The sequence below is a fragment of the Drosophila gunungcola genome, assembly GCF_025200985.1.
Source record: "Drosophila gunungcola strain Sukarami chromosome X unlocalized genomic scaffold, Dgunungcola_SK_2 000056F, whole genome shotgun sequence".
Classification (NCBI taxonomy): domain Eukaryota; kingdom Metazoa; phylum Arthropoda; class Insecta; order Diptera; family Drosophilidae; genus Drosophila; species Drosophila gunungcola.
In genome coordinates, this window is record NW_026453195.1 from 78,932 (window position 1) to 102,463 (window position 23,532).

Consider the following 23,532-nt stretch of genomic DNA (forward strand, 5'->3'; position numbering starts at 1 on the left):
ATTTATTCATTTTGGAAGGCGACATACTTAATCTAATAATAATTCAATCAAATTCTTAAAATATTCCGAAATTTAAAGATGTTACCATAATTTGTTCATTGTTAAGCTGAGGGCAATGTGTTTATATTTGCATGGAATATACTTAAATCTAAAATACATTTCCCTAGGTCCTCAAATAAATTGAATTCAAACCAAAAATAGAAAGGCCAAGCAATTTCCAAGCTTAAGGGTCGCCCCAAAATAAATAAAAAAAAACATATACACCCCCACAACTCCTAATAGGTTTTCAATAGAAAATCCATTCAAGGCTGCTGCGATGATTTTCCGCCCGCAAAAAAAAAAAATGTTCGCCATGCATAAATTTCGACCAGGCGACAAAAACAGCCGCGAAACCGCAAGCGCGTTTTACGAGCGGTTTTTTTTCCCCGCTTTTTCCGTTCCCTCGCCTGCCAACCTCAAGATGCGCAAAAAAATATCTGCAACGCCAGTTGGCCAGGCCAACGGCTGCGGATTCATGGCCATGAATTGACCCGAACTGAAAATGGTTAGCACGTTTTGGCAGGGGTTAGTCATGGCCAACGGCGAAACAATCGGGTTAAGCGGGCGGTGGGTTTAGCGGTCGGGGAGGGGGGCTTAAGGGGTTAAACGGGGGGTGCAAAAGTACAGACATTGCCGCTTACGCTTCGCGATACAGCCCCAGGCAACCAGCAGAGTTCTCACAGCTACACGATAAACAAACAGAAACAGAAATCAAAAAAATAAATATAGTTAAAACAAATATATCAAAATATATGCGATGAAAAAACGGAGAATGCGAAATGGTTCTGAGATACTGAACTTCACAACAAAAAGATCTGACTCAGTAATTAAACCTAAGTTTAAAAATATATTTTATATAGCGAAAAAGAAAGTTGGCAAAAAATCTAACTTGTAAATTAAATAAAACAAATAATTTAAAAATTAGTTTCTGAAATCTTTTCGAAATATTGTAATTTAATAAAAACATTTAAATATTAAACTAATCAATGCGTTTCAATTAGAAAACATCTAGCCATTTTAGCTTATGAGAACATTATTCGTTAATTTATTAGTTGCTATAAACGAAGTGTATATATTGGCCATTTTATAAAGACTTAATTTAAATAAATATTTATTTGACCCACAAATATCTTTAAATTGTAGTCCTTACAGCTTACTAGCTTTGCTTTTAAGAATTTCTTTTATTAACTAGTAATTACGAAATGTAAACTTGTATCAATTTAATAAAAAAAAGTAAATGCCCAGGAAAATGCATGAGATGTGCAATGTGAATGGCCTCCGACCTTTGGCTTACCATTCTGTGTGGTGCTGCCCTGGAAGAGGTTCCGCAGATAGGTGATCAGTCGCCGGTGGAGCGGTCGATGGCGATGCCGCGAAGATTTGCGGTGCGAGGACGACGACTCCTGGCCGCCGCCGCCGCCCTGCTCCACATCCTCCACATCCAGGGTGGACACGACTGCTCCTGCTCCTGCTCCGCCGCCTGCTCCACTACTGGCCGCCACCAGCTCCTTGCCGCACTGACTGGCGTCCACAATGATCTCGATGCTGCGCTGCGTGCTGGACTTCTTGATGCCCAGTGCTGCCGTGGAGCCAGAGGCGCCTCCACTGCCACCAGAGGCAATGGTCCCGATCAGGGCATCCGTGACACTCGATCCGGTGCCGGCAATGCTGCTCACCGTCTGATGGTGATGCACCTGCTGCTCCCGCACTCCCGCTCCCGATCCCACTCCCACTCCACTGGGAACTCGACCCGTGAGCAGGTGGTGCTGGGCAGTGGAGGGCAGCTCGTTGACGGTGCCATTGCTGTGGCTGCCACGGTAGATCAGCTCCGTTTCGTTGCTCACCTGACGCAGGGCATGCAGGCCGGTGTGCGATGCACTGCTGGTTATTCCGCCGGAGGATCCTCCTCCTCCACCGCCACCGCCACCTCCACTTCCTCCTCCTCCTCCTCCGCCGCCATTCAAACCCGTATAGTAGGCGCTATTGGGTCGCTGGCTGTGCTGCACCTGCGGCCCGGCCATAGCGTTTCTCTCAGTGTTTTTGTGTTCCTTTCTATCGGTTTGGGTCCTGCTGGAGCGGCCTGCTCCTCCTCCTGATCCTCTCTAGCGACTGGCTTTATTGGTGGCTGCTGGCTGGGTTTAGTGGTTTTAGTGGCATGTTGGACATTTACATATTTGCGGCGGCGGCGGAGTTAGTCAGAGTGGGTTAAAGCGTCGCGGCATCTGCGAGAAGCGAGTAAAACCAAGCAAACGATATTAGAATTCACATTCTAAACAGACAGTTTCTAAGCCGATCAAAAACTTATTTACAAAAATTTAATTAAATAAGATATTTGAAGAGAGAAAAAAACCCATTTACTATTTTATTTTTTAAATTCAATTTTCAGATACAAATTTATATACAAAATAGTTGGCTACCAAAATTAAAAGAAAGGCCATTAAGTTATTAATTTATTTTTTTTAAATATTTAATTCTTGCAACAAGTACTCTAGAAATTTGAGTAAATTTTTTAAACATTTTGTATATTAAATTAGATTATTTATTATAACAAGTACTCTAAAAATTTGTATTTCTTTATCTAAATTTGGTTACAAATATAATATATATATATATTTGCACAGATTAAAAAAAAGCCTTTAAATACACAAAAGTAAACATTTTGATTAAAAAATTAACACATAAAAATTTAATTACATTTTCGCAAGTCTTAATTTGATCGGAATATAAGGAATAACAAAGAAAATTATTTTCATGAATTTTACATTATTCGATTTGCCAGCAGCAGCAATGCATTGTGTGTGTGTTAGTGCGAGTGCATGAGTGTGTGCATGAGTGTGTGCATGAGTATTAATAAGCTCTTGTAAGCTGCTTTGTTATCTGATTTTAATCCTATTTACTATATTTGATACACTAAGCTAGACAATTGCCTTCTCAGTAAATTGCGGCAAGCTAAAATGCCTTGTAAATTTATTGGGACGCACGTGAAGATTCTAAGTCATAAGTGGAAAGCAATTAACACATTTAGAAAATATATATTCTATTGGTCATAGGTATTTTTATAGTTTATATATTTAATGAAATGAAAAACTCCCACAATTTTTAATCACTTAACACTTACAAAATACATTATCCAGAAGTGTTTCGTATTGTTGAAATAAACATTTTTAAATAAAATTCAAAATTAAACTTTTTTTTAAAAATGTACCCCATAAACAGTAGGCTCTTTAGCAAAAATCAAATGGGTTAAGCTGTCAGCCTGGGACTTTTGATCAGTTTTGGGGCCAACCTCACACAGAGCAGTTCGGTAGACTAGCTAAAATTCCAAATTTGTTCGTTAAATTACAGTTTTTCGTATTTGGTTTATCTTTTGGCCCTTTTCCATTTGCCGTTTTCCGCCATGAACACCATGAAGTCCGACGACAAGCCCTTCAACCCGTTTTACATTGGTCCGCATCCCAGCAAGGCGTGTGCGATCCCCGAGATTCCCGGCCAGCAATGCTCACCCAACTGCCAGCCGCCGGAGAACCAGTCCCGGCGTAATTCGGCGACCAAACCAGATCCAGGCCACGATCGCATGGGCGTGTCCAACGGAGCTGCCGGCGGCACGGTTGTCGTCGGCATGGCCAACATTTACAGCACCGTAGAGGTCCTGGCAGCCGCCGCCCTACTGGGACAGGCGAGCGGTTCAGGAGCGGGATCGGGAGCGGTAGTGGAAGCGGTAGTCGAAGCGGAAGCGGTAGTGGAAGCGGTAGCGGAAGCGGGAACGTCAAGAACGGATCATGGACCGTCGGCGCCCCACAACACTATATGCAAGCCATATCCCTGCATGGAGGGCGCCCGCACCGAAACTGAAGGCTGTGATTAGTGAAGATGACATCGAACGGGAGTCAACAATCAATCCACCAACTGGCCATTTCAAAAACCACTACTTCCACCAGAGGTAGCCCCAAAAACTTTAATAAATAACTTGGAAAATCAAATCAACATGATTTTTATTTACGGTTGAAAAGCCTCCTAATGTGTTTACATAGCTAAACAAAAAAAGAAAAGCCAGCAAAGGGGTTACAATAGTTTTAAAATTTGGCATAAGCAATTAAAAGGGTTTTCCTAGTTCTTAGGTTGTTGGAAGACAAACCAAAATGGTTTTTATAGTTTTCGAATATTAAACATTAGGGACTAATCTCACATTTTAAATGTTCATATACTCAAAAACTATTTTTTTAAAATATAGAAAATCGCCTTTGAATAAAATAAATTGGTCACCTAGTCAGGGATTTGCAGTTCCAAGACATCTACCACCTAAAAATTCCTATTCTTAAAATAAAATGTTGTAAAATTGCAGGTAAGCATCATAGTTTCCCCACTCATTTTAACCAAAATAGATGAATGTGAGGATATTTTCGTCTCAAGAGTTCTTTTGCTGCCGTTTAACCGTTCAACAATAAACGATTCGAGTGAAATCCCATTTGGGGAGTATTATTTTTGAAAGAATTTCGTTCGCACATTTGCAAGCCGTTGCGATGGATTTCATCAGGAGCTGCGGCTGCATCATTTATGGTTCGATGGCAACTGGCAAATGGATCAGGAGCACCAACAGCATCCACATCCACATCCACATCCTTATCGTCGTCCTTTCATCCTTTGGCCCCGGCGAGCGGTTCGTTCGGCTTGGAGTCTATCCAACGTATTGCTTTTGCAAATTCAATGAAGTAAACATTTATTATTTATTGATAGACTTATGCAAGTGCACAACAGCAGCAGGAACATCAACAAGGAGCTGCATCCTTACCAGCTACCGCCAGAGATGCAAAGTGGTCCTTTTTAAGAAAATAGTTTGGCATTTTACCTTACCAAAATAATAAACTCTATAAAACAACATTTTTTCTAGCCTTACTGAATAATAGTACATAAGAAGTATGTAAGAAAAATGTTTTTAAAAAATGTAAAAATTTTATGACAATTTAAACATCATTTATATTGCTTTACATTAAATATATTTAAATTTTGTACTCTATGATACTTTGAATATTTTTATATTTTGTAGCTTATGATTTAAAGCCAAAGAATTGTTATTCGAGAAATTATATTTCTATTTTTCTAAAGTAAGCAAAAATAAATAAATTTTCAAGCCTTGAATTTGTAAATGTTACTTGTTGTGGGTTTTGAATTAAACAATTGTTAAATAAAGATTATTTAAATAACAAACGCTGTTCATATCCTTTTTAAATAACCCAGATTTTTAACAAACTATTCTTAAAATGAATGGGACTAAAAAATACATTAAGTTATTATAACCCAAATTTATTTTTTTTTTTTTTTGCATCTTTTCGAAGACACCCTCGCTTGTATGCCTTTGTGTGTGTGTGTGTGTGTGTGGATGCGTATGTTTGCACTCGTCCTGGCTGTTCGCAAAATTGCAGTCGATGCTGCCCTTGCTTTTGCTTTCTTTGCCAGCACCTTTTTGCCAAATGATTTATGCATTTCACCCATTTTGCCGTCGACGTTTCACATGCAACAAAACTAGCAAACAACTGCAAGTGCAAGTGCAGGTGGAACTGCAACCCGCGGGCAATAGCAACAACGCCTAATGTGATTTTCCTGTTAAATGCTAGTTGAGTAGCCTCTTTCACTAAGAAAAATGGAGCACTTTGCTGTCAGGTTTTGTTCGTCTCATCCCCGTCGTCGAACCTTTTAATAGTCGTTAGTTTGTTTGCTAAGCTACCTCACATTCTTTTTTGAGTGTACTTGACACTAACGGAAAGTCGTAGAAACATTTTTCAACTGTCACCCAAAAAATAGGATTAAGTTCCATTGCAGTTTGGATAAGTTTTTTTTATTTTTGTTCACAAAAATATAAAATAATTTTTAATTTATTTTTAGTGAGATAATAAAAGAGTGCTCAGAAATTCGAACTTTTTTGTGTGAATTTGTTTAACATCCAGTAAAATTTGACTTTAAATTTATTTGGGCATTTGTTTTTATATAAATGTTTCTATATTTCAATTTTAAGCCTGTTTGAAACAGTGTTGAAAATATACAACACTTGAAAACCCAGAATTGCTTTTTAAAAAATTTCAATTTTGCTAAGAGCTTTAAGCCAAAAATACCCAAATATCGACCATACGCACTGTGTGTATGCAAAAAGACAGCCTTGAGGCCACCTGAAATCCGACTCCCATTTCAATAATTTCATTTCCAACTGTCAACAAATCGAGTGCAGAAATTGAATAACAACAACAACAACAACAACGACAGAATGACGGCAGCATGGTGCAGAGAGAAACTTAATTTATTGAAATGTCCGGAAATGTAAGCATTAAAAGCACCGCACGACAAATGGAAAACAAAGCATAAATATCTATTAAAATGGGATTGAAATAAATTACAATTTACGGGCGGAGGGGGAAATGGTTCTGCGACACGCCATCCCAGGCCATTTAATGCCGGCGAACGGCAGACGGCAAACGGCACCGCCATCGGCATCGCAAGAGTCGCCCACTTGAATCCGGAGCCAAGGTCAGGTGGAAAGTCTCGGGCAGAGACTTGGAGCAAAAACTGGAGTGCAGGGCAAACACTAAACACTTCTCCGATGGCGCTGGTCGACGAGGAGCCGCCATGTGAACATGGGGGAAATTGAGTGCAAGGATCCATGGACGCCATCTACGGACGTCGGACAACAAAAGGACTCGCATACTTAGACGCACTTGAGCGTGAGGCTAAGATGGTCGATGGCAAAGGGGAGGGTCTTTTGCTTGGGCCATGAAAAATGGAGGCACCTCCGTCGAACGGCAGAGGAAATGAAGCTGAACTTTATTATAACAATACACAATAATCGTGTGCGAGCTGCGTCTCGAGTTTCCTCCGTGGGCTTCCATCGCCCCTTTCCCACCCCCCATTGCCACCCACCATTCTGATTTTCCGCCATGATGGAGTGCGGCGGAAAAAGGAAAGCGGATATGCCGCTCGAAAGGTTAACTGCAGCGGAAGCCAAGCCGCACAAAATTATGTTGAAAACAAATACAAATCTCTTGCAATTGACTTGAAAACATAAAGCTGATCGATCACAAGAATATCCTATTTTAAAGGATTTCTTAGACAGAAATCTAAAGAATGAAGTTTACATTCATGCTTAAGGAATTTATTTAATTTTCTGATTTCCTTAAAAGTAATTTGAAATAGGTATTTTTATTTCAGCAATTTTATTATTTTCTATGACATTATTTTGATAGCATTTAAAATGTATTTATAATAATAAACATATTTTTCTGGTGTACAAATGAATAAATATTTGTAAATGTATAAATTTCAAAAAAGGCACATTGGATAAAATAAAATTATTTATGGAGTTTTATAAATATAACAATCAGCTGTTGTAAAAATACAATTTTCAGGTATAATGGTTATGCATTTTTTCCCCTCTGTAACATTATAGCTTCAACCCACTTACGCTCAACAAGTTGGGTTGCACGCAAGCCACGAATAAATTAAAACCATCCGGCAATTTCTCACTTGCTGCTAACGACTAATACGGACGGATGCTAATTGATGGCGGGCGGACGGGAGGGTGGAATTTCTTTCAGTGCATGCACGTACATGGCACGCCAAGACGCTTAACTAAACAAGCAAAGAAAACGTGCAGTCGGGATGGAAATGCATTCCGTTCCATTCCAATCTAGGACCTGCTCCTGCGGTTTTCGAAACGTGGCTCCTTCGTCACGAATTCCCAGTAAAATGTCAAGTGCACTTTGGTACAGTCCTCCCTCTTTTCGCATCCCTCATCCTTCATCCTGTCATCCTGCCATCCTGCATTCACAATACTCTGGGCTAAGGACTCCTCGATTCGCGACTTCCTGGACTCCTGGTCGCATCCCTATAAGTATGCGCAATATTCAAACGGGAAGGTAAAAGGAAATTGGATTTTTGTTGACATTATTTTATAAAAATATCCGGACCCCTCTCCCAAACAGCAACAATGGACTTTGGCGCCGTTTCAGTTTGGTCAGAGAAAAATTCCCAACTCATCGAAAGTTCCTGCTTTTCCACGAAAACTTCAACATTTCTCCTCTTGGCAGCTGCAGGTTTATTTCCCCATATATATATTTTTTCTTTTGCCCTATGCTTTCTCATGTGAGTTGGCAAACATATTTTGATTTTGCATAATAAATTGCGTTCTGTATGCGAACGGCCAAGACAAAGAGGCAGAATGTGTGGGGGGATAGCCAATCGACTAAAGTAATACCCTGTTATATGAAAGTATCATAATATCTGCCTGAAATTTTTTGATAATATTTATTAATTTTTAGATATAATATTGGTTATTAGTTTCAAATATAAAAGTTTGTTTTGTTTATATAAAAAATGCAAGCACAAGAGAAGAATGGTCTTTTATATATTATATTATTTTGTATATTTTAAAATAAATTTAAATAAAAAATGTATAAAAAAATCATAATTTTTGTACAATTGCTTAAAAACGTATATTATATCAAAAACTTCAGATAATACTGATCTTTTAAAGCCATCAGTGGTCATTTACAAGTCGTAAGCTTATATTTGCACTCGTAAATTTTAAGGCGACTTTGGTTTTTTCCCTCTCGCCATTGAGAAATTGCAGTGCAAATGCATTTTATAAGCTGGTGCATCTGTTGCGAGCAGAAACCAATCAAATTTCCATGTTTGATATATTCCATGAAAAATTGTGTTGCATCTGCTTTACTTGTTTTTTGTGTTTTTTTGGCGGAGCGACTGCCATTTTTTTGCGAGCTGTAAACAAACTGACTGACAAACACACACGCACAACGCCCAAAAACTAGGTGAGGCGGATAAGTGGGTGGGTGTTATTTTTGGGGGCTGGATAGTTGGATAATTGGGTGGTTGAGTGGGTCAGAGGGTCGTTTGGTGGCTGCGTTTTTCGGTCTCGAGAGGCAACGGAATGTAAAACAAATCGCCGCCGGCATTGGACGCTGATGAGGTCGGTTATCGCAGTGGCGCAGAGGTAATGACACGCCCACAAACGCAACACCATAGTCTTCTGCACAAATATGTGTTTAGCGGCAAACAGTGGTGGCGTTTAGTTAGCGTATCTCCATATTTATTGCCATTAGCAAATTTTGAACCTAATAATAAAACAACAAAAATGAACTAAAACCTCAATGTATGTAGGCAGAGATTAATGGCTAGTAAGCAAACTTCAGTTGACGTCAATAAAAAATCATTTAATTTCCTAGCTTTTTGCGGTCATACTTTTGGCACTCAGTGTGGGTGAGTGTGTGTGCGTTCGTGATGGCTTGGCAGCCGTCAAAGTGCAAAATATGAGGCTCAAGCGTCATCAGGATGCCTCCACCTGACGCCACCAGTTCCCGCACACAAACACATGGTTGTAAAGTTGCTCAGGATGCACGTGAGTTGCTGCAATCTGTGGCACATATTTCGCAAAACGCCAGCGACTGCTTTTCCACCCACTCAACTGGGTTTTCTCGATTTTCCCGCAGCGGGGGAAGAGGAAAGTGGAAAGGTGGACCTGAAACAACACCAGCTGGAATGCAGCCAGCCAACCAAGTCAGCTAACTGTTTTCATAACCCCAGCTGTCTAACATACCTACACTCAACAAAAAATGTCCCATGTCTGTTCTAAATTTGAGGGAGGAATAATATAATATTATCTCTTTGTTACGAAGTGCATCTGAAGTTAACAAAATATGTATCATATTTTTATTTTACAAATATCAAATAATATAAAAAAAATTTCATTAAATCTTTTGTTGGCCCAATTTTAACCGAAATTTCCTGAAGAGTTGTAAGAGGTTTTTTAAGACCGTTTCTTACTGTGTATTGGAAAAACTGATATTGAAATCAGCCTCTTTTTGTAAGCCTCATAAGTCAGCTTTATTTTTTCCAGTGCTATTTCGCAGGACATTTTGCTTACTGGGACGGTCTTTTCCCGCTGTCTAGTTTTTTTCTGTTTGGCTGCGTTTTTTGCACGTTTATTTGCCAAAGCGAGAAACTGGAAAACCCGAAGACCCGAAACCCCGAACTTCCTTGCCACCTTTGCCCACCACTTTTCCTGGTTTTCCCGCTTTCCCCGTCCCCCTGGCCTTTTTTTTTCCTATCTGGCCCTGTATTTATGGGCTTGCACGTGTTTCCGTCTGCCAGTGTTGCCATCGTCATCATCATCGCACCCGTTCGCCAGTGCCAGTGCCATTCGCCATTCGCCATTCGCCATTGTGGCAACTTGAGCATCTTTTGGAAAATACAAAAAACAACGATGGGGGAGAGGGAAAAATACACGGAAAATTTCTGCCGAGTGGGGTTTCATTTTCAAGTGTTTGTCTTCACGTGGCCGTGTGTTTTGTGTGTGTGTGTTTTGGTGTGTGTGTGCTAGTTGGAGAAGAGTAGAGAACGTTTATTTTTCAGCTGTTGCTGCCGTGACATGAACACCCGCAAAATGGTTGGCCTGTCAGCGACAAGGATGCCCCCAGTCAGTTATTCGCACGGCAGGACGAAAAGGACGAATGCGACGAGGGGCGAGCACTTCACTTGGGCACGAAAAAATGCTTTCAATTGTCTCGCTCTGGAGACTCACATTGATTTGGATCCGATTTGGCATGAGTAAACAAGTTGCAAGTTGATTTAACCATGCGCCACATGGACATTTGAATAACAACTGTTTCTAGCCGAAAAAAAAACAAAGTAAAAACTAAATATCGAAAAATATATAATTTAGTTAGCAATGGCTTAAAATATACATGAGTCTAAAAAAAATATGTCGATATGAAATCAATTTCAATTGCTCATTTAAATGCTGTTAAAAAAGGTATTACATTTTAAAGAAAGTTTGTGGTTTGTGTATTCACTGCGTTTCACTCTCTATTATGAACTTAAAATACACATTTAAACTAATTTATCACCTTTAACATACACTGGTATTTTGTTGTATTTAAGTAGTAAATCCAAATATTTTGTACTAAATTAAAATATTTTTCGCTTTGATTTCAATTTACTGTTTTGGGAATTGCTTTAAATATCTGCAAATTTAATTTATATTTAGACCATATATAACTTAAATAAAATGCAATTTATATTAAAAAGGAACTATTTTAAACCTATTACTTTCATGACATTTAATATTTAATATTTCATTTATATATGAAATAGAACATTTTAAATTCAATAGTCAGATATTTATTTTTTACGATTCCATTTTTTTATTTAGTGCAACAAAAACCCTTTATTTTGTACCACATATTTAATTCATTTTTTCAAAATATCACTTACGATATTTCTTGTCTCTTATTCAGGTCACAAGGTAACCGAATACCCACTGGACTTTGCTCTGGGACTTATCTACAGGTATGTCCATGACAGGTGTATACGCATTACAATCCAAACACACACAAAATGTAATACACATGTGGCGCAACTTTAATACGAGTGAGTGCGGGGGAAACTCGATTCGCGTGCAAAGCTCGTAAATTAATTTTTATATCCCTTTCAATTACTTTTCGATGCCTCCCGCCTGGCCACGCCCCCGCCCCCCGCCTGGCCAACTATCAATGCATACTAATGAGTAACTAGGGGGCGGAAAATCCGGAAAAACCCAGATAGCTTATCGGCCCGATTTCATGGCCACCGCGAGTCGGTTGGCCCTCGGTCAATGTAATTGGCCTTGTTCCTACTCTTGTTCCTCATTCTGTTGCTGTTGCTGTTGATGTTGCTGTTTCAGCGAGGCCATTAAAATCCAAGGAGTGCTCCTCCTATACACCTCCATCTCCTCTGGAAAACTCCCCAGGAGCCTCACGCAGTTTAACAACTTTTGTGTGTAAGCTTTCATCACGATTATGGTCAGGGCAAAGCGGTAAAATGTTTGGGAAATTCGAGAAAAAGTTAAGGTGGGTAAGGCAGAGAAAATGTAATAGCTGAGATATTATTAATTTGACTAAATGAAGATCGGTTGTTCTTTTATATGGTATCATCAAACAATTCTAAATATTTTTCAATTTTAATAAAAGCCTTAATTTATTTATAAAGTATAAAGAGAATATTCTTTTATAAGAATAGAAAAAAACCCAGGATTATTAGATATATTTAAAGTTTAATATATTTGCTTAACATAATTTTAAAAAACAATAATAATATATCTTAAATATATTTTTAAAGTAATAAGTGAATATTTTTTATGGGATCAAAACAAACCCAGGATTTTCGAAAATCTTTAGATTAAAGTTTAATTTTGTACCATAATTGTAAAATCGGTATAAGGTATATAACTTAATTTGAATTTTATTTAAAGTTCTAAACTGCTGTTTCTAAGATATTTCTCATAAGTAAGCAACTATTTTTCTATGTGCATTTGAAATAGAAGTTTCCCATTTACCCACATGGGCGTGGCCTCAGGTAGCATTATTCTTAACAAAAAAAATACAAAAGAAAAATAGAACAAAAATCTGTTAATAAAGACAAACTCTTCCGGAGATAAACACACTTACACCCTCACCCAAACTTACGCACCGCCAAAAAGGTAAGCAAGGCTATTTTGCATAAATGCCGCAGCTGCTTCCATCCCCCTCCCCCCTTTCCCCCTCCCCACACCGCTCCTTCTTTTATGGAAAGCATTTGAATTAATTATACTAAAAGTTGTGAAAATAGAAACTGTTTTGCACCTGATGCCTGACACAAAGCCTTGAGGAGGACCAGAATCCTTGTAGTTTTATCTGCCTTTTGTCTGTGTGTGTGTGTGTGTGTGGGGGGTGGTGGAGGCCCACGCCCCCATAGCCCCTTATTTAACCCACAAAGCCAACTTAATTTGCAGTGAAATTAAGTGTAGACACACAACACAGCTGAGGATGACAAAGGAATTACTCATCTTCAGGCTAAGACAGTGCGTTTCACAGCTTTAACTTTGAGCACAAAAACAAAAGTTGCGCTTAACTCTTACTAAAACTTTAAAATGAAATACTGCAATATTAATGTCATTAATTTTGAATTATTACAGTTAAACCAGTTTTATATTTAATATTTGATATCATACTATGCCAATTCGTTTTGATTACATATATACATTCATATTTTTGCTAACGTAATTTAATGGGGAATTGTTTTTAAAATCAAAGTAAAACGCAATAAAACCAAATGACAGTTAAGATAGTAATTTAACCAACTCTGTTGCAACTTTAGAAATTTACCAAGCAACCGCCTTGATTAAAATTTGCTTACCACTTTGAATAACTAGAAAATTGAAAAGGCTTGCGGTCGAACCACAATGAAAATGGAATTAAATGTGGAATGAAATCGGACGCAGAGGTCTCGTCTATCTGGGGCATAAAGAGGGAAAGCCGGACCCGGAATCCCGAATCCCGAATCCCGAATACCGAATCCCGGACCACAACAACAACAAGTTGTCCGGACAATGGACGCCATGCCGCTGACAGGCGACTCACAAAAAGATGAGGGCGCATCCGATGACGAAATGAGATGAGATGAGTTGGAGGCGGAGTCGGAGGATGCTGGGTGGATTTCTATCTTGCTGCTGCTGCTGCTGCTGCTGCTGCTGATGATACTGATGATGATAATGATGATGTGGCCGCCGAAACGGACGACCATTGATGTTGCTGTTGAGTTTTATGGCCGCCGGCAAATGGCGCCTCAAATGGAAAACATGAAACCGAATTAACAGCCAAACAGAGCCCAAAAAGACGACTGCGGAATGGTGAACGACTTCCGGAAACGTATGGCCCCCCTAGTGCCCCGCCCCCTTTTTTTGGGAATTTGGTAATTATCGCCTGACCGCCCTATACTCCTTACTCCATCTTCATTTTTGTAGCGCCCCGGAAAACGCCTCGTCATGTGGTCGGTTTTTGCCCCGGAGTCACGAGTCCATCACCATTGCCATCGCCATCGCCATTGCCTCTGATGTCATTGCATGGCTTGATGGATTTGTGTAATTTCTTTATGCCCCCCATTTGGGTCCACCCTAGAAGGGCGACCACCCCTTTGGCCCATCATAAATTGAAGCTGGATTTAATTACAGCCTTTGGCCCTGCCCAAGATTTTCACACGCCTCTGCGGCGACAGCTGCGTTTTTGCAATGCGAATTTGAAAGCAAGTGACAGTGGGACAATTAACAATGATTTCATGAGGATCTCAACAAATACAAATATTATTCTAAAACAGCGCATTTAAACAAACAGTGAACTATAAGCAACCACATTTAAGTGACAAATATAAAAACATAACTTGTCAAAAGACAATTAAAAAAAAATGCCATAAGAAACCCAAATGGTTTCAAAACTTAAACAATTATAAACACAAAAAAACTAAACAAATTACTACAAATACATTATTTTTAAAATTAAAAAATAATAGTACCCAAAAATATAAGACACTTAAAAAATATATATATTTAAAGAAAAATCTGATTTATAAGTAGACAACCCAAATGTATATTGTAAATAAACATTTAACATTCTATTTAAATAACTATGTGGCAAATATTGAAAAAAATATTTCATATTGTCCCGCAATACTGAATGTTTTGCCATTCCATAATTTTTCTTTTTGCAAATCTGCCATCTCGGGCCCTTCTTCCGCCCCCTCTTCCGTCTCTTTCCCCCAGGAAAAGGGGCGGGGTCGGATAAGGAATGCAAGGGCCAATGTATGTCATGACCTTAGTACCAGCCGCAAATTGTAATTTGTAATTTCGAGGGTGAAAAAAAAAACAGTCCATTCTCAGCGCTCTGCCCAATTCTAAAACATTTCGCTCTCTCTGGTCTGTATCTTGAAAATGCACAGAAAAAAATATAAATTTAATGAAAATATATAGGCAAATAGAATTTTGGCTATTTCAAAAACACATTTTTTATCACATCAAATATGTAAACATCTATTTCACATTATTCTTTTGCTACTTTCGTACTAAATCAGTAAATAAACATACACAGGAACCATAAATCTCAGCTATTTATTGATAGATATTTCAAAGCAAACAATTTTGCACATCATGGTTTTAATGTATTTAATAATTATTCGCTGTCAAACAAACATGTTAGAACTTTTTGTCGCTGTGTGCTGATTTGCAGCATTTATTAAAATCACATTTTCACAAATTTCTTTTCGCACTTTGCCGCTGTTGCTGGATTTTTTTTGTGCAATTCATTTCCTTAATGCTTCGTGGGGTAATTTGGGTCAAACTAATTAGACGGCAGACGTGACTTTAATTACCCACAGCCCAAGCAGCCAAGGACGTCGGCCAGACGAAGGACGCACCATTTTACCACCCAGCCCCCCCATTTCCACACCATCTTTTCCTTGCATTTTCCGCGCTGATCGATGGCCAACTCATAAATACAGCGACAAAACGATTCCAGCGTCAAACACTTTTGCCAAACCTTTAATTTACACTTGTCACGTGCGCCGACTGCCACGCCCCATCCCCCCGCCCACCACTTAATTACTTAATTGGCTATTAGCTAAATGGCTACAGCACCCCATGCTTTTATGTGTTTTTTATTTCATTTTGACAGGTGCAACACAGGAGCCCGCATCAAAAAAAGTATTTTCTTCATGCTTTTTCATTTTTTTTGCTGCACTTTTTCTTGTTTTTTGGTTCAGTTAAAATTGCCGCAATTTGCATATGGCCAATTTTAAGTGTGCGTTTTGATGGTCTGAGTACAGGGGTTAAGAGCTCTGGCGCACACAACGATTCATTAACCCATGAAACTCAGCCGACCACGACTACACCCAACCTCAGACCACACGGCAGGCATTAAAGCAACCGAAATGAGTTCATCTGTTGGACGAATTCTGTCCAGGACAATCGCCAGTTGACAGATGACGCCGAAAGATAGGGGCAGCTATAAGGATACAGCTCTGTGATATCCATTAAAAAGTTTTACTAAAATATAGTTAAATTAGAAAGGATTACAGTATTAAATTATTAGCTATTAAAAATTATAGAGTTTCGTACTCTGGGATTATCTTCATAAATATTTCTTCAAGTTATTTCTCTTTAAAGAAGACATGGTTTATGTTCCTTAAAATTCGTATCACATTTTAATGTTTTTACTATTTTTTTTAAGGAGAGATGAACTTTATATTAAGTTTTAAATAAAAATGGTAATTCATTTCTTAGAAATTTTAGCATCTTATTATAAGTGAAGTGGAAAAAGCAAAGGATTATTTTGAAATGTGTTAACTTAGTTATTAATATTTAATAAAATGTTTTAAGTTTTTCAAGTACACAAATAACAAATTCTGGAACATAAGTAATTTAGTTTTGTTCCTAACAATTGTGTCATTTTCATAAGTTAAGTAAAAAAAAACACGGGATGAATTGAAGTATGTAAAAGTTCCGCAAACTCGCAAATAATTTTCTAGAAAATATGTGATTCACTTCAATTAAAATCTCTTTTGACTTTAGAGCTTATCCACCTCGAAATTACGCAGGACCTTAGGGTAAACTAAGCAAGGCCAAGAACAAGGACACTCTGTCTGAGGCACATGTTTTCAGTTGATTTACCGATTAACCAAAAACGGCAAACAGCAACCGCAAGCGGCCACATGCATAAGCGAGGATATAGAGATATATATTCCCCTGACCCAGCCACTCTTATCCCCCCGAGGCCCCCACTCTAAAATGCAGCAACATCTGCTGTCAAAATGCTTAAGGCAATCCAATCTAATTAATATTATAATTAAGCGCAGATAGCAAAACGAACTGAGTTGCTGAGAAGCTGGATTTAGTGCAAAATGAAGGTGGTTGAGGTGGAAAATGTGGAAAATGGTTGGTAAAAGAGGGTGGGGGAGGGTTGCATTCCATCTCTGCTGCTGCGTGTGCGGAATTATGTGAGCAATTTTCCAAGTGAGGATTTCGGTTTCGCATTGTTGCGGTGCATATGCGAAAGTCTTTGCACGGAAACACTTTCCATCTGATATGCATATAAATCTCTGGGATTTCTCCCCAAAAGCTGACGCAGAATTTCAAATTGCTTAAAAAAAAACCTTTGTTTTGAAACAATCAGAAGCTTAAAAAAAAGACTTGAAATAATCAAAAAAACGCACAAAAACTATAAAGCTTTCTTCGAAATTAATTAAGCTAGCTTAAATTTTTTTTTACTTATTGGTTATTTAAGCTTAGAATATATATTTATAAGAAAACAAGTTAAATAACTTAATAGTTACAGTTCAATAAAAAAAAGTTAAAACCATTTAGTTGAAAGAAAATGTTTTGCAAGTTTGTAGTTAAGTTTTTAAAATATTTGTTTATTACATATTTAATTACAAAAAACTGTTATAAAAAAACCTCCGATTCTTAAAATCCTTTAAGCTCCACTTTGGAATGGAAATCAATAAATTGAAATAATTCATTCGGAATTCGGGCTGTGGTCGCCGACTTAGTGCAATTAATCTCAAATGAAGTGAGCTGATTCAAATGAAGACTACGAACAGGGGGTTGAAAGAGACGGGGAGATGGGTGAGTGAAAGAGACGGGAAAGGAGAATCTAAGAAGCTTTCACGCCTCGGCGCTTCAGATTTCGGAAGGATAATTCAAGTCTTTGGCTCTCAGATGTTTAGGCATTTGATTAATGCCGAAGAAGAAACAAATAGCCTAAGTCTATAGAGAGGCAAATAGCCAAAAAAAAAGAGATGCCAATAGCAGAGCCTAAGCTGCGATTAATTCTAACAAATCAGAGCAAGTCGAAGGCGTTCGAGCAAAGTATGAGATGGATTGCATCAAAGGATCTGACTAGGACGTATTAATAAAGCTTGGCCATACCCTAAATAACCATTTCTCCAAGACATTTAAAAGCGCATTAATTTATTAACAAGTACTTAATGGAGGGCAATACATTTACTTATCATAATTAATGTTTGACTAAGCTGGCCTTAAAAATTGTTTTTATAACCTTTAAATAAGAAAAAAAAACAAATTTAACATCTCATATGTTGTATAGTATTTTTAAATTATAGTAACACAGTTTATGGCTGACAAAGCTAACAATATTTTGAAGTATATACAAAAAATATATGAAATTATAAGTTTTTAACAAACTTGAAGCCATTTCCTAAATGTACCTAAAGTCATTTAATTCGAAAAAGGTGAAATTATAAAACTTGCATCTAAAAAAATAAATTTTTTAAAAATTAAAGATAAAAAGTTTTTATTAAGCCGAAAGCCATTTAAAAAATCTTCCTAAAGTCATTCAACAGCTACGAACTTTGAAATAATACCTTGGGGCGTAAGCTATTTCAACCTAAACGATAATGTACGCAAATAGGTACTTCACCTGATATTTGATTTCGTTTTTTTCCCCACTCTGAGCAAGTCTCTGGTCATGCATTCCGCAAATTGCTGAAAAAGCAAACTCAGTCCTCAGAGCGACACCCCAGAAAAGCAAGACGTTGCCATTTAATTGAGTTGCAGGACGAAAAATAAAGAAAATAGAACGCTGAAGGACGCGCACATCGCGGGCCATGAACTTTAACTCGCGGCGACTTTTGGGTGGAATTTAAAATAGGTTGCCCCGGCTAATTGATCGCATTCAATTAGCCAGACAGGAAGAGGAAAAAATCCAAGTCGAGGAAGAGGACGTGCATCAATCTTGGGGGCACACTCATTCCTCTTCTCTTTTCCTTTTGTTTTTGGCTAATTAAGTTCCTCGAGATGCGCGAATTTCGAGTTAATCAAATGCCAATTAACTGACAATTTCATCAGGCAACACAACGAAGCAACACATAACGAGCTGCTGCCCGAAAATAAAGACTTTGTGGATCCCATTGTTTTGCCCAAAATGAGTCTTTTGATTATTTGTTTTTCAATATTTTCTTAGTTTCATCCTATTGTGGTAGACTACTCTATATATATATATATATATATATATATATATATGTGCTAGTTTATACACACACACACACACATCGCCCTTAAGGACGAACACATTTCCGGCTCATTGATTGCACGGCCATCGAACAAAAGCCAGCAAAGTGTCAACTTTTCGAATTGATAGCCAAAAAGATAGCAAGACATGGGGAAATATTATAGACATGGCCAGATAATACACACGCTATGTGGAAAAGAAAACAAGACGGATTTTTCAGTATGTGCAGAGAAATTGAAAACCATTGCAACTATATCGCTGGGGGAATATATCAGTTACACAAGGCAACAAATTGAGCAAAAATGGGGGAGAAATGTGAGCATAAGAAGAAGAAGGAGAAAATATGAGCATAAATAGAAACACAAATCGAGCACAAAAATGGAACACATGGTGTCCCACTTTTGTGGATGTCTTCTCAATTTGTCAATTTTCTGGGAAGAGTGAAGTTTCTTTTTGAAGATACCAGATGCATATGGGTTGCTATATATTAATATTTGAAAATATTTTATAAAACTAGAGAACACTACAGATATTCACTGGGCATTCTAGTACATTTCAATATTTATTATTTTAGTCAAACGAGTTTAAATGAAATTATTTGTTATATGATGGAAATAATATTAATATTTTGCAATCTAAGATATAACATTCGATTGAATTGGGTTGAGTTAAATTGTTCTTTGGAATGTTCTTTGCACAGGCGGCTAATCCCTGGTCGCCTACTAATCCCAATTGCGGGAATTTGATAGCTAATGGCAAAGTCATATAACCGTAAGGGATTTTGAGGTTTGATCAATTTGACGGACCAAGCGACATAATATCGATTGCGGATTGAAGGGCTTAGGGGTGACAAAGCAATTAACTTGTCCTTTTGAATGGGGGACACGTTTACGTTTCCTTGCCAGTCCATAGGGATTAGGGATTTATATATATCTAGAGTAATATATATATATAAAGGGTATTCTATATATTTTTTCTAGCTGCCAAAGTAGCTGCTTTCCTGGCTGCCATTCTGCAGTGTAAATTATTCAGACTTGGAAGTTGTGACAGAGGGATATATAGGAGCTGGATCTGAGAAACGTGCAACTCATGCCCGACATCAACAAACGTGTTTACGAGCCCCAATGAACGAGGAAAACTTTCGCCCCCTCTCTTTCGCTTTCTCTTTCTATTTCTGTCTCCCTTTCTCTATTTCTCGCCGCCCGATGTGCTGTCTCTTTCGAGGGGTTGGACCCTCCGGCAACAACAACATGAATATGCATAAAGCGCAAGGTGGGATCCCCATGAATTAGTTATGAGGTTATAAGGCATATTGCCAACTGCTTCATAGAGGCCACCGCCAGAGTCGCAACCTGAAAGCAGCCCTAATAAAATTACGTCAAGCCTTGAAAAAAAAAAAAAGAGGAAAAAGAAAAACACCGCAAAAATAGTATGGCAAAAGGAAAATAGTGTGCTGAAAAAAAAGGCAAAGGCAAAAATAGGGAAATGGCAACGGAAATGTGAAAACCACAAGACCGAGAAGGTAAGCTTGCAATTTGTCCATTGCTAAACAAACAACAGCCTCAAATTGATGAATATTTTGATACCCCTGGGTGTTAATTTAAAAATGTGCAATTTATTTTGGAAATACATTTTTTTAATAATATTATTTGGGTGTACCTAATTGCTCAACACGTTAGATCTATAATGCAAAACAATATTTTTGATATGTTACAAAAGCTATGTCAATGCATCACAAAGAAATTTACTTTTCGATAAGCACTTTAAGCTTTGCCTTACATAACTTAAATTAAATATGCTAAACAAAACTTGCCTTTAAGCTTAAGCACTAGATGCACGCGGTTATGGTTAAACATTTATGCAGACATTTATGTGTACTAATATTTATATGGGTTAACTTCCGAGCTCCCATCCTATCTGTCTGACTTTCCAATTGCCTTTCCGACTGTCTCTTCGTCTCGGTGTGTGTCACTTGCCAGACTTTTTGCGTTGTGATATGCAAAATGTTGTCATAAATATGGCTAAAAACAAAAGCATTTCTCCTCAATATGAAAGGTGAAAAGCTTGCACAACACAGGGAAATAAATATAAATAGCTGGGTCAGGTGGCAGACTTTATTCAAGGTATTTCTATCCAAACTTTGACAAACTTTGTATCATTTAATATATTTACATTTTATTTTAATGTTCTATAGCTTGTATTACTTATTTAAGGTCTTAGTTTACAAGATCATCTTGTAAATTTCTTTTTAAACATACATTTTATTCCTGCTCTTTTTTATCTTTGACTTAAATTTAATTGTTAATATTATAATACTATATATATATGATTTTATAAAGCGTAATAATTTTGAAATATTTCGTTGGTCATTTATTTTGTTTATCTTAAAGTTGCGCCAATTTAAGGATTAAATAATTTGGATTATTATTATACGCTCGGGTGGGCAATTAATTTGCTGGTGACTGCACCCAAAACTGCATTTGATTGATTAGCGTAATTAAGTAAAAGGCCAGGGGGCACCACCCTCATTTTGCGCCGCATCAAGTATACGCCATGTGCACAGTGCTCAGCTGGATGTCCGGCGCAGAAACTGACATGAAAAATCCATTTCACTTGACTCTCTTTACAGGCAATTGTCTTAAAAAGGGCTTAAGAGCGACACATATCGACGAACAAGTTTTCAGGGCCGAAAGCCAAGCGGCGACATAAGCTTATTAAATTCCATAAGGATTTTACGTATTACAGCCAGCTACTTATGGCAAGGATTAAGCAAACACGAAGACTTTACAAACTTGGCACAAACTCGGCGAAGTGCCCCCACTGAGCCGAGCCCAAGACAAGGGACTGCGCCAAAGCCTTTAACTGTTGACCAAGTCGTTGACACACATGCAACGCCAGTCACATCTCCCCACTTTCCTCACTTTCCCCACCCACTGGGCCACACAGCGGGTGGTCTCGGAAATACTGCACGGCCATCTGCTGCAGCCCAGATCTCTCTGGCTTTCCAACTAAAACAAAGACAATCCAGATTTGCGGGAATTTCTAAATGTGCCAAATATAAGCATATTTAAAACAACAATAGTGGGTCTATAAAATTTGCATTAGAACACTCAGAGTTTATTGTTTTTGCTTATGAAACTAAATAAAAATTTATATTATAATTGCTCGATATTTTTGTAGCTCCTTAAAATACTAATGATTCGCAGGAGGACTTATTTAATTTATATTTAATTTTCCTATTCAGCAATAGATTTTCATAAAAATTAAAAAATAATATTTTTCAACAATGTAAGAAAAATGTAGAATAGACTTTTTATATTTCAAATAAGAGCTCGTATTTTATTTGACTTTCAAAGCTAAAAAAAAACGGCTAAGCTCAAGTCAATTAACCCATTACGTACCCCTTTTGAAATAATTCGTGGCATATAGCAAGGCCCAGCAGAGCCTACGTGCTGGGGATCCCTGACTAATTACTTTAAGGACTTGAAGTCCTTGGCGTGAGATTCAACAGCCGCCGCATCAACAGTCGCTGACAACAAAGGCAAATAAAAAGTGAAAAGGTTTTAGCATTTAATTAAAAGAAAAATGTACGCAAACCGCAAAGGCCTTCCCACTTGAGCGCTAAACAACCCTTTTCCGATTCCCCAACAACCAACACCCCAGCACTCCCATCCCGACTTTATGCTTTTAAATTCAGGCACATATTTTCCCTCTGAATCTGTCGGAAATGGGTTAAAAAGTCAGCCTTCTGATTTTGCTGATGATTTGTCAGATCAGTCGCAATGCGCGTCACGCGCTTGTCGCGCATCTGTCACGCCCACAGAATAAAGCAAATGTATAAATATTGTATACATACAATATATGCACACTCACAATAATAATGGAGAATCAGAGAAACCACTTGATTGCGGTCCTCGCTGGGCAATCAACGTGACGTATACGCGATAATTTGTAACACCTTCCGTGAAAATTGCAATGAAAATATAATGGTTGAGTTGTTACTCAGGCAAACCAACACCATTAAACATAATTTTCCTCTCTTACAACATACTTACTAACATACATTTGTAGGTAACCCAAAAATAACCACAATGTCGCCGACATTGAGTTTGAATGATAATTATTTAGCATGATTACTCATGCATGTGCTTTCGATAAATTAAGGGAATCAATCATGTAAAGATTGATTAAAAAAAACCGCTTAGTTCAAAGTTATTTAATGGTAAACAATCAATTAAGAACTATTTAAAAAACTGAAACAATTAAGTAAACGTAAAACTTACTCCCTACAATGCCCACATACTTGGTAGACAAACGATAGCAGCTTTAAAAGCTATCAAATTTGAATAAGCTTGGTGATTATTCAAGTTTCATGTTGGTCCACAACCATTTGTAAAGTTCTCTTACAATTTGCCCCCACTTGACTTTGAATCAATACCTAAATTAATTCGTGTCCTTCAATTATTTAATGGGCTGCCATCTGTCTCAGCTGCCATTTGAGATTCTGACAATCCTTGACGCAGTGCGTCGCTTCCCTTTCTCTTTCCCTTTCCCTTTGCACTTCCATTTCCCGATGGGCGGGGAAAAGTTTGGAAAATGGGGTTAAGTCCAACCAGGAGAC

The 23,532-nt window shown here is 37.9% G+C and overlaps 2 protein-coding genes across 15 annotated transcripts in view; one reads left to right on the top strand and one right to left on the bottom strand.

The window, feature by feature from the left end:
• Positions 1-23,532, bottom strand: part of LOC128261131 (uncharacterized) — an 88,663-nt gene that overhangs the window by 28,669 nt on the left and 36,462 nt on the right. For 8 of the 14 annotated variants that reach the window (XR_008268218.1, XR_008268217.1, XR_008268216.1 and 5 more), the window contains exons 3-4: positions 1,334-2,261; positions 681-722 (exon numbers count right to left, since the gene is read on the bottom strand). The exons of 3 other annotated variants lie outside the window; for them this stretch is intronic. Coding sequence is in view for 2 of the 11 variants with exons in the window: in XM_052994617.1 (XP_052850577.1) it covers positions 681-722; positions 1,334-2,060 (769 nt within the window). In the remaining 9 variants the exon portion in view is untranslated. The remainder of the gene's footprint in view (positions 1-680; positions 723-1,333; positions 2,262-23,532) is intronic. 3 more of the 14 variants (XR_008268223.1, XR_008268224.1, XM_052994618.1) reach the window with 1 other exon arrangement.
• Positions 3,295-4,019, top strand: LOC128261137 (uncharacterized). Its single transcript, XM_052994624.1, has one exon. The coding sequence runs from the start codon at positions 3,437-3,439 to the stop codon at positions 3,902-3,904; it is 468 nt and encodes a 155-aa protein (XP_052850584.1). The 5' UTR covers positions 3,295-3,436; the 3' UTR covers positions 3,905-4,019.

Bases quoted from the DNA above. Each gene is read 5' to 3' on its own strand.
- LOC128261137 (XM_052994624.1), top strand. From the start codon at position 3,437: ATGAACACCATGAAGTCCGACGACAAGCCCTTCAACCCGTTTTACATT.